Genomic DNA, 12,121 nt, shown 5'->3' with positions numbered 1-12,121 from the left:
TTCCTTCACATTTGCAATTGGAGAATCCCGATATTCATTGTGGCAAAGCATCATTTTTCCACACTGGCACTCATCAAATGGCAAATTACAGCCCTGGCTGAAAGAATTACACTCAAGCCCATTACTTTCCTCTCTCCCCTGGACTATTCATAACCGAAGTCAAATCGGTAGTCAAAAAAGGTATTCTAAAAGAAGGTATTTTAAACTCTGAATGATATTTGACACATAGGCAGTGCATTCAACTCCGTACGTTTAAGTAAATATGAACAAGGGAGTTCAAGATTTAAGAATTTATTTCTTGTTTGCTTTGGTCAGATAAACAACCACTCACCAACTCCAAAGTCTTCCCTAACAATCAATTAATATTTTAAATAATGTCCACAAATTCTTTACATCTGATCAATAGAATGAAGGAGCTTATTGTACTTTTTGCTCTCATTTTAGGATTTCCATTTATGTGTTGGGAATTTGTCATGAAAAAAATTTTCACTTATTGTATGTTAAGTTTGGGAGGCAAATATTCTATAGCCGGGGTTCAAAACCTGGAGTCCATGAATCCCTTAGTTAACGGTAAGACTCCAAGGCATAAACAAGGTTGCGAACCCTTGGTCTAGAGTATCCATAAGATTATAAGATCTAGGAGTAGAATTAGGCCATTTAGCTCATCAAGTCTACTCCCCCAATACATCAAGACTGATCTATTTTCCATCTCAGCCCCAAATTCCTGTGTCCCCCCCCCCCACTCCCCCCCCCCTGTTATCCCTTCAAGTCCTGACAAATCAGGAATATATCATCCTGTGCCTTGAATATGCAAAAAGACTTGGCCTCCACAGATGCCTGTGGCAAAGAATTTCACAGATTCATTACTCTCTGGCTCAAGAAATTCCTCATCTCTGTTCTAAAAGGATGCCCCTCTATTCTGAGGCTGTGTCCGCTGGTTTTAGACCTCCCACCATAGGAAACATCCTCTCCACATCGACTCTAACAAGGACTTTCACCATTTAATAGTTTTCGATTAGGACACACCTCCTTCTTTTGAACTTTAATGATTAGAGGTCCAGAACCATCAAACACTCTTTATATTTCAAGCCATTCAATCCTGGAATGATATTCGTGAACCTCCTTTGAATCATCTCCTGTTTCAGCACATTTATTCTTACATAAGAGGCCCAAACCTGCTCTCAAAATTCCAAGTGAGGCCTCACCAGTACTTTATATAAAGTCTCATCATTACATCCTTGCTTTTATACTCCAGTCCTCTTGAAATGAATGCTAACATTGCATTTGCGTTCTGCACCACAAACTCACCTGCAAATTAACTTTTATGGAATCCTGCATGAGGACTCCCAAGTCCCTTCGTACTCCAGTTTTTCTGTATTTTCTCTCCCTCTAGTGTTACGTATTCAGGCAACAATAAATATATGAGTTCGGCAAGGGTTTCTTATAACAAACAACACGTTTATTAAACACAGAAAACAAACCCCCCAAAAGTAAACAAACACTACCGTAACCAGAAACAGCTGCTGAGCGGCAGCCCAAACAGTTCGTAAAGTGATATTCCAAAACAGTTCTTAAAATGATATTGCCAAAAGTTCGATATGCTCACAGTCCATTTAAAAGGAGAGACTTTACAGGACGATTTAGGTTCTCTTTCACGTCGCTTGCTTCGATCCCCGACGTCAAACTTCCCACGAAGAATTTACGAAACAGAACGGCTTAAAGGCACTGACCTTTCCTTCCTCACTATCCTCAATCCTTTCTGGTAAACCCAGGGATTAGCACGAAGATAGTCAACGAAATCCTTCCAAATAAGGATCAAACAAAGGTCGCCCCCGTTTCACCATAGAAAGCGATTCTCCTCGATCTTTAACTTCCAACTTTGAATCTTCACTCTCCTCTAATTGCGAAATAACAGAATCATAAAGAACCTGCTGGCAATGACCTTTTAAACTTTAGACATTAAATAAAAACTTCATCCTTCAACTAAACTGCGTCATCACTTCAAACACGCAGTGGCATGAAGTCTACCTGGCAAATCCAGCCATGAACTGCCCCTCCTCACAGGGTGGGGTCTACCTTTTATAACCTGTAAAAAAAAGCCCGTCACATGATCTCCACTGGCCGGAAAATGACGTCACCACCATCACAAGACCATCACCTCAAGTCCAGTACAGCTTCAACCCCAGTCACATGACAAGAACTCCACTGTCATGTGTCACGAGTACGTAACACTAGAAAATAGCCAACACTTTCACTTCTACCAAAGTACATGACCACACACTTCCTGACACTGTATTCTATCTGACACTTCTTTGCCCATTCACCTAATCTATCCGTTCTTCTGTAGCCTCTTTGCTTCCTCAAAACTACCTGCCTGTCTGTCTTCGTATTATCTGCTGATTTTGCAATAAAGCCATCACTTCCATCATCCAAATCATTGATATATAATGTAAAAAGAATCAGTCCCAACACAGACCCCTGTGGAACACCACTGGTTATCTGCAGCCAACCAGAGAAGTCTCCTTTTATTCCCACTCTGTCTCCTGCCAATCAGCCACAGCTTTATCCATGCTAGAATCTTTCCTGTGTAAGGGGTTTCTTCTTTATATTACTGTGTATGTTAATCAAAATGGCTTCTTTGTTATGTTAACTGGTGAGAGAGTGCTTTCTCTTGCAGCTTGTTTGGGTTAGAATTACTGATAACGAGAATTGTATTCATTTGTTAACCAATTGGGATAGATGTTATTCTTTCTTGTGGGTCTGTAAGCTAGTGTTGTGCGGACTTTTGGAGCGTTGGAGGGGAGATCGAGAGAAGACAGACGTGCCGGGAGTGCTCTGGTCGATCACGCCGGGTGGTCTCGAGCTACAAGTGGTGGGGTCAGAGCGGATTACAGGGGAAGAAGGAAGGTCCCGAGCTCCAACTGTGTGTCTATGAAGAAACTGAACTTTGATAAGTCTGGTGCCTTTTTTTGTTTCCATTCATTCCTTTTTGTATTGTATCTTTATTAATTTCATGGTCCAAGTAAGATTTATAAAGTGTAATTTGTAAAATGTACATTGTGTGCCAGCTGATGATTGATGTTTGAGGCCGGATCAGGTGGCATTGCACAGCAACTGTGAGACAAGGTTGGGCGGGGGACGGGGTCTCCCCTAGATGCATACGAGTCAATATAGCTGAGCGTTACATTCGTGGAGGCTGATGTCCGGGATTGAATTTTCGGTAAGCTGTGTAAATCGCCATGTTAAGTAATGCAGAGATGGACCGAGATAAGATTGTAAACTGGCGCGAGTTAGAGGACGTACCGGTGAATCACACCTGCGTGTTAAGTGGGGTGGATTTCCGCATTTCGGGAGATGCGTTAGTGCGGGGGTTGAGTTTGGTCAAAGGTATGGGGCAAGTAGAACCGGTGGCTGGAAGGTGCTGTAAAGAAGTGCAGTCTACCTGGGTGATGGTTCGTAAGAGTGCTGACATCATGACGTTGGAACTGCCAGCGACGGTCAGCGTCCCAGGGAAGGCAGGGCCGTGGGGCCTCCACACCCTCCCGGAGGACAAAAGTGCGGAGACACCAGAGGAGGAGCTAGATGAGACCCCAGGGGAGGTGCCAGTAACCAGTGGGGGGGGGGTTCAGAGTGGAAAGACTTGGCCAGGCCCTGCCCCCCAGCTAGAGGTGAGACCTCCAAGCTAGCAGCCACCCTTACCTCCCTGGTGAGAAGGGCCGAGGGGCCACGGCCTAAGCTGAGAATTTTCGCAGGAGCCATGTCTACCCAGAAGGGGAGGATGATTACGATACCTGAATTGAAAACACGTCCCTGTTGTTAGAAATCAAAATCTTCCTAATCACTGAGGTCAGACGAACTGGCCTATAATTTGCTTTCTTCTGCCTCTCTCCCTTCTTGAAGAGTGCAGTGGCATTTGCAATTTTCCAGTCTTCTGGAACCATTCCAGAATCTAGTGATCTATGAAAGATCATTACTAATGCCACCACAATCCCTTTAGCCACCTCTTTCAAAACTCTGGGATGTACACCATCTGGTCCAGGTGACTTATCTATCTTCAGATCTTTCAGTTTCCCAAGAACCTTCTCCCTTCAGACTTCAGACTTTTCATGATCCTTGACACCTGGAAATTCCACCGTTCTGCTAGTGCATTCCACAGCAAAGACAGCTGCAAAATACTTACTCAGTTGGTCCGCCATTTCCTTGTCCCTCATTACTACCTCTTCAACGTCATTTTCCAGCAGTCCAATATCTACTCTTGTCTCTCTTTTACACTTTATGTATTTCAAGAAACTTTTGGTATCCTGTTTAATACTATTGGCTAGTTTACTTCTGCATTCCATCTTTACCTTCTTAATAACTTTTTGTTGCCTTCTGTTTGTTTTTATAAACTTCCCAATACTTCCCACTAATCTTTGCTTTACTATATGCCCTCTCTGGCTTTTATGTTGGATTTAAATCCTGTTGTTAACCACAGTTGTGTTATCTTCCCTTGAGAATTTCTCCTCCTCTTTGGGATAGGTATATATCCCATGCCTTCCAAATTGCTTCCAGAAATTCCAGCCATTGTCGTTTTGCCATCATCCCTACCAGTGTTCATTTTCCAATTAGTTCTGGCCAACTCCTCTCAGAAGCCTCTGTAATTCCCTTTACTCCTCTGTAATCCTGATACATCACACTTAAGCAGCTTCTTCTCAAATTTCAGGGTGTCATTAATCAATTACCATCACTTTCCCCAAGAGTTCATTTACCTTAAGCTCCTGAATCAATTTCAGTTAATGCATAACACCCAATGCAAAACAGCTGATCCTACAGTGGACTCAACCATGAGCTGCTTTAAGAAGCCATCCAATCAGCATTCTAGAAACCTGCAACCTCAGGGTGATTACCACCCTGTAGCTTCTGTTTATCACCTCCTCATTCTCCTGTATGGGTTGAAGGTCATCGAGCTGCACCTCCAGTTCCTTAATACGTTCTCTCAGGAGCTGCAGTTCAGTGCACCTGGAGCAGATGTATTTATCCGGGAGACTGGAGGACTCACAGACTTCCCACGTCCCACACACAGTACAAAACACCGACCATGGAGCCATTCTCACTAAGCCCCAACATATGAGGAATGAACAAATAAGAACAGAGAGACAGTAACTTATAAGACGCTTCACCCCGCCCAAGCCTGATGGGCCAAAGCCACTCTGAAGACTGGCACATTCATATGAATGGCTGCTCCATTTGCACTTGGGTTATTTTTATTGGCCGACTTTAATGAATCTTTCATGCTGATTGGTCGTTCCTCAATTCAGTGAAACTGCTGCAAAACTCTGCCTTTAAATTCTCGATCAGCCGCCTGATTAAAAGGCATCTCTTTTTGTACGGCCCTGACATTGATTGTCCAACTCAGAGAAAACTGCCGCAAAGCTCTGCTTTTAAAATCTCGAATGCTAACCGTACCTGTTCTTTTTGATAAGGCCAGATAAATCCAGTGAATCCTTATTTACTATTTTAATAAGATTTTTGCAGCCACTAAATGGATCTTTCAAAATAAACGATTAGTCTTGCTTGCAATGAACAAGTTTCCTGTCTTCATGCTTTTCCACTGATGTCATCTCACTGACCTAATACCCCTATCCAAACCCTAGTGAAGTCAAACAACATCTGGCTGAACTCACATTGGCATTGGCAATCACTGGAGTTCCAAAGCTTAGGCCAAGTTTGTCCAAAGTTATTCTGAAGAAAGTGAAAATGAGGGCTTTGCCATTATGTTAGAATTTTAATAAGCATCTATGCATTTCACAGCGACTTATTCTGAAATAAAAACAGAACATGGAAATATACAGTCAGGCAGCGCCTTGGAGAGAGAAAGAATGAATGTTTTGGATTGATGAAAGAGATCATAAATCAAAGAAATTAGAAATTAAACAAGTTTGAAACTGCTGAGTTGGAAGAAATGAAAAATACCAAAAGAAACTGAATGAAACAGAGGTAGAAAACACCCAGGTACTGTAATGAAAGAGAATATAACTGTTATGAGAACATAGTTATCCTTTCAAACCTCAAAAATTCTGTACATTTCAATGACATCAAATCTAATTGTGGATTTAAGACTGTTTAGTCTGCTTAATCTCTTCTCACATGACACAACTCCGAAATCCATCTCATAAACATCTACTGGAGTCTCTTAGACAGTACAGTTTGAGTATCCCTTACCTGAAATTCCAAAATCCAAAAGATCTCCAAAATCCTAAGTTGATTTTTATTTTTGGCTGACATGACATTACATATGGAAAATTCCTCAGTGCACTGGGAAGATTCCCAGGCGAAGAGCATGTATACCACAGGCAGTTCTAAGAAGAGACCTCACATATATAATGAACAGAAGTTAATGAAAAATTGAAAAAGACTGCACAAAAGAAAAAAAATGAATATCTCGATTGCGTATCGAAAGAGTGGGTCTGCTAGTGTCAGAGTGAAATATGCAGCTTAATGGTATGCTGATCTTGAAACAAGCAAAGACCTATCACAACAAACTGAAAATTGAAGGTAATTGTGAATATTCAGCAGGTTGGTTGCAGAAATTTAAGAAAATGCAGGGATTTAAGTTTTTAAAGATTTGTGGCAATAAAATTGCCTGCTGATCATGAAGCAGCAGAGAAATTTATTGATAAGTTTGCCAAGATCACTGAAGAAAATCTTATCACACTGAACAGCTGCATTAGTGAATATGTGTGATGACAAATGCTGCTTACTGGTAGCACAGAAATTTAGAGTCGAGAATGATAGAGATGCCAAACAAATTTCAAAGTTTAAAGTACATTTATTGTTAAAGTATGTATAAACTACACAACCTTGAGATCCATCTTCTGAGAGGCAGCCACAAAACAGTAAATCCAAAAGAAACCCAATTATACAAAAAAAGCCAATGCTCAACGCACAGAGAGAAAAGAAACACAAATCATGCAAACAATAAAAGCCAGCAACAGCATTCAGAACGAAAGTGAGTCCGCTGACACGAAACCCGGAGCAGGCCCACAGCTTCAGACTCACTTCATCACACTGAGGGGCAAAACTGAGCTTGCAGACACAAAGCCCAGAGCAGACAGAGCTGCCGCAGCCTCAGTACTGTCATGGGCAGCCAGCAGAACCGGCTCGACCCTCGCCTCCGGTCCTGACAGCCAGCCTTTTCAGTCCTGCCAGCCCGGCATTTAATTTTCCCAAAAACCAGGTGATCCCTCGTACTAGGACCTGGGCAGTTTGCCTACCAGGAGCACTTTGGAGTTGATGGTGTCATCTACCTGCTTAACAAAGCCTACCAGTTGGATAAGCAGGGCAGCTCTGTGACGGTATTTTTTTTTCTTGATTTCTCGAGTGCCTTCAATACCATGCAGCCCTCATTGCTGGGGGAAAGCTCCATTCAATGCAGGTTGGCACTTCCACTGTATCCTGGATAAGGGACTACCTGATTGGCAGGCCACAGTTTGTGCGGCTTCAGAGCTGTGTGTCAGACATGGCTATGAGCAGCACTGCACCCCTACAAGGGACTGTATTGGCTCCCTCTCTGTTTACTTTGGACTTTAAATGCAACACTGAATCATGTGATCTGCAGAAATTCTCAGCAATAGTTGGGTGGATAAAGGGAGAACAGGAGGATGAATACAGGGCCCGAATGGAGGACTTTGTCAAATGGTGCGAGCTGAATCATCTGCAATTCAACGTCAGTAAGACAAAGGAGATGGTGATGGACTTTAGGAAGACTAAGCCTGCACTGCTCCCTGTTACTGGTGATGGTGAGGACGTGGATGTGGTGAGGACCTACAAGTACCTGGAGGTGCAATTTGATGACAGACTTGAGTGGAGCACCAACACAGAGGCAGTGTAGATGAAGATCCAGAGTTGCTTCTACTTCCTGAGAAGACTGAGGTTCTATGGAGTACGGAGGCCTCTCCTTCACATGTTCTACCAGTCTGTTGTTGCCAGTACAATCTTCTATGCAATGGTGTGCTGGGACAATGGCATCAACACAGCCGATGCCACAGGCTCAATAAACTGATTAGAAAGGCTGGCTGTGTTATAGGCGTCAAACTGGACACAGTGGAGACTGTGCTAGAACAAAGGACCCTACAGAAAATCCTGCCATTTCCGGACAATGTTGCTCACCCTCTGCATGCCATCTTGGCTGAACACAGGAGCACTTCAAGTCATAGATTAAGACAACTGCGCTACTCCAAAGTGTGTTATATGAGGTCATTCTTACCCGTGGCCATTAAGCTCTATAATGAGTAAACCTATAGCCAAGGATGTGATGACCCCCCCCCACCCCCCTCCACCACTAGAATGTTTGAGGTAATTTATTTCTTCTTTCTTACTTCTCTTCTAATATTTGTGCACTTGTAATGCTATTGCAATACTGTAATTTCCTTTGGGATCAATGAAGTATCTAATTGGAGCAAATCCAAAAAAAAATCTTAATTCACAAATACTCTTAGAATAAAGGATTTGAAAACATATCACTGCCTTCCTAATTGCTTGCAGGATAACCAGCTCCTGTTGAACCCCAAAATCTCTCAGTACCTTAACATGTAATAATTGGTCTGCTTTACAATTCGTTCTACTTTAGTCAAGGAGCTCACATTCCCCCAACTCCCACATTGTTTTCCATCTGTCTTGCTCCTGACATTCACTTTACCCATCTATATCCATCTGCTGCCTTCCTGGATTCTCCTCACAGCTTAAACTGCCATGGGCATCATCAGCAAGCTTGAAGATATTACATTTCCTCTTTCATCCAAAAGATTGACATGAACTGTGAGAAACCGAGGTCTGGCAACCATCCCCACAACAGTCACCTACAGCACAGACTTTTAACTGGAAAATTACTCACTTTTCCCTGGCTACTTCAACTTGTAGCAGTAAATTAACCCCCAATATCATCAATTCCACTGGCGTTTCATTATCTTATGTGGTAACTTACTGAAGGCTTCAGAATATGCAAATATGCCACATCATAATGTTTCTCACTTAGCTATCCCACTGGTTCCAACTCTAAAAATGAATACATTTATCAAGATTTTCATGTTATAAATCCACATTGACCTTCTCCAGCCCCATTCCTATTTTCAAAATGTCCCATAATCACTTAATCAAGCTTAATTAACCTTCACAGAGTATTCTCTATTCTGGAGAATATGATAGCATTTGCTGGCAGATATCACCTTCATTGCTATGTTTCATTATTGAGGAGCAAGTTTATTTCTGTGTGATTTCCTTAAGAAAATTATGAAACATTGCTCTGGACTTGAGTTAAAGCTCATGATCAAGGCAACTGAGATGAGAAATATCCAGGTGCTTCAAACCAAACCAATTAAGCAGAAGTTTATTGGTTTCATGTATGGCTATCTTCGTTCTTGCAAATCTGCCAGAGTAAATTTATATATATCATCGTATATTACCTCGAGATTCATTATTTTGCAGGCATTTACAGAAAAATAAAGAAATAAAATAAAATTTATGTAAAACTATACATAAAGACCGGCAAACAACCAATGGGATAAAGACAAATAGGGCAAATAAAAAAATAATACTCAGAACATGAGTTGCAGAGTCTTTGAAAGTTAGTCCGCATATTGTGGAATCAGTTCAGAGCTGAGGTGAGCGAAGTTGAAGACCATAAGACACAGGAACAGTATCAGGCCATTTGGCCCATTGAGTCTGCTCTGCCATTTCTTCATTGTCGATCTATTATCCTACTCAACCCCATTTTCCCACTATCTGCACATTACCTTTGATGGCCTTACTAAACAAGATCCTATCAGCCTCCACTTTAAATACACCCAATGACTTTTCCTCCACAGTGGTCTGTGTCTTTGAACTCCACAGATTCACCACCCTTTCATTGCTAATTCAGGAGCCTAATAGCGATAGGTTAATAACTATTCCGGAACCTGGTGGTATGGGACCCAAGGCTCCTGTAGCTCTTGCCCAGTGAGAAGACAGCATAACATGGGTGTGAGGGTCCTTGATAACGATGCTGCTTTCTTGTGGCAGGACTTCTTATAAAACTACTCAATGGTGGGGAGGTATATCCTTTGATGGATCAGGTTGTATCCACCACCTTCTGTAGACTGGAAGCAAAAAATTATACTGATCTGAACTGAATATTCTACTGGCAAAGGTACAGAAATGCAAAGATATAATTTCAAGTAGACAAATAAACACTGGGTTCATTTGGCAAGCAAAATGTTTAGCTGCCTTAATACGTGCTACTTTGCATGTAGACTGCTCAGCTGATTGTCTTTTCCAAGAATGTCTGGATAATTTCTCTGTCTGAAGTAGACACTTCTGTCATAAAAAGAGAGTATTTGAGGTTGAAAGCTAATGAATTCAGCAGACTCCATTTCCAACCACATGAAAGTAACTTGCATGGTGCATGGACTTATTGTTTCAGGTGTGATGAAGTGCAAACCTCCAGCAGACAAATCCCTCCTTCCTTCTGTGCAAGCACAGTGTTGGAAGCAGCATTTTCTATCTTTGGAAAATTGTTTATCTGGTTAGGATCGAAACACAGAAACTTAAGTCTTTAAAAACTCAAGAGATTCTGCGGATGCTGAAAATCTAGTGACACATACAAAATGCTGGAGGCACTCAGCAGCTCAGGCAGTATCTAATATAAATAAAGGGTCATCGTAGACAGCACATAGACGTGAGTCTTGATGGGTCCCGGCCCGAAACGTCGACTGTTTATTCTTTCCCATAAAAGCTGTCTGTTCTGCCGAATTCCTCCAGCGTTTTGTAAGTTTAACTTAAGTCTTTAGGGACGATTGGTCATTTTGGCCAACTAGTTAACAATACTAACTTGGGAAAATATTTTTTAGAAAAGCTTAATACAGTTAGCATGAAAATAAAATTGATAAAAAGTTTAATCTCATCCTTCAATTTTATGTCCAGTTTTGAAAATTACTAATCAATTATATGAAACTTAGACTGCAGATTGCAACACTAAATGATATACTGATTTCACGATTTAAATATAAATCCATAGGAAATTAACATTATCAATTTATAAGAATAAATCACGGATTTAAACTAATTCCAGTTTGGGAAATCTATTCAGTGGGAGCGTTCTGAGAAACTTTTGGTCTAGTAAAAAGTTATTCCTTTTAAAACAGAAGACAAAAATGCACATAGTTGCTCACCGTTCGGGATACGCGACTGTTCTGAAGCCGATGAGTCTGTTAGAAATAACGTTATTAAAAGCCCAAGGAACAGGGGAACCCGACACCCGAAGGGATGCATAATCATCTCCCAACAACTCCACCGACTGTGAGAGTGAGTGACAAGGCGGCGAGCGTCCCGGGGCGCGCTCTCGCGAGACCAACGGACGCGCGCGCACCAAGTTCACTTCAGGCAAGGAAGTTTTGGAAGTTGTGCGCGTGTGCCTGGCGAGTTTGTTCAACCGGGATTCTGCAGGCTCAGTCAAACCTGCGCTCTTGCAAGTTGCAGCCGACTCCTGTATTCCGCTGTTTCACGCTGAGTTGCGGATTCAGTGGGACTGGGAGGAGGCTCCAAGCTGATAGTCCCACCTATCCTCACTGTCAGTCAGTCCCAAGTTCCAATCACTCCAAACCTTTTAAGAGAACTTTGTTTCAAACTATGTCAATATGTTGGGGATCCAAAAATAACAATAGATGCTGTAAATCTAAAATATGAAAGATAGGAAATGCTGCAGGTATCAAGCAGGCTAAAGTCAATGTTAACTCTGTTTCTCTTCCCACAGATGTGCTCCCATCTGCTGAATATTTCCAGCACTTTTTTTTTACTTTTATGTTGAGGGAGCAACCAGGGAAAGGAATTTTAGACCTTATTTGTGCAAAGCGAAAGGATTGATTGATAATTTTGGTGTAAAGTGTCCTTTAGGGCCTGCTGACCATCACATCAGCCGGAAGACACAGCATTGGTGGTGCCTCAAAATTCGGAGACCCACATGTCAATCCTGACCTCTGGTGTTGTTCACTCAATGTGCTTTCCTCCCAACCCCCACTTCCTAAAGTTGTGTGGGTTGGTAGATTAATTGGACATTTTAAATTGATTCTGCTGTGCAGGTGAGCGTGGAGAAAATAATTTAGAATTTTAG

General features: G+C 41.9%; 1 protein-coding gene across 2 annotated transcripts in view; it reads right to left on the bottom strand.

The window, feature by feature from the left end:
* Positions 1 to 11,484, bottom strand: part of plod2 (procollagen-lysine, 2-oxoglutarate 5-dioxygenase 2) — a 185,224-nt gene extending 173,740 nt beyond the window's left edge. Inside the window, exon 1 of one of the 2 annotated variants that reach the window (XM_059993497.1) lies at positions 11,184 to 11,484. In XM_059993497.1, coding sequence (XP_059849480.1) covers positions 11,184 to 11,289 — 106 coding nt within the window. In that variant the 5' untranslated portion in view covers positions 11,290 to 11,484. The remainder of the gene's footprint in view (positions 1 to 11,183) is intronic. The other variant, XM_059993501.1, reaches the window with a different exon arrangement.
* Between the last annotated feature and the right edge of the window lie 637 nt (positions 11,485 to 12,121).

This window comes from Hypanus sabinus, chromosome 2 (assembly GCF_030144855.1).
Source record: "Hypanus sabinus isolate sHypSab1 chromosome 2, sHypSab1.hap1, whole genome shotgun sequence".
NCBI lineage: Eukaryota > Metazoa > Chordata > Chondrichthyes > Myliobatiformes > Dasyatidae > Hypanus > Hypanus sabinus.
The sequence above is the reverse complement of the archived record's forward strand: the minus strand, read 5'-3'. Positions and strand labels throughout refer to the sequence as shown.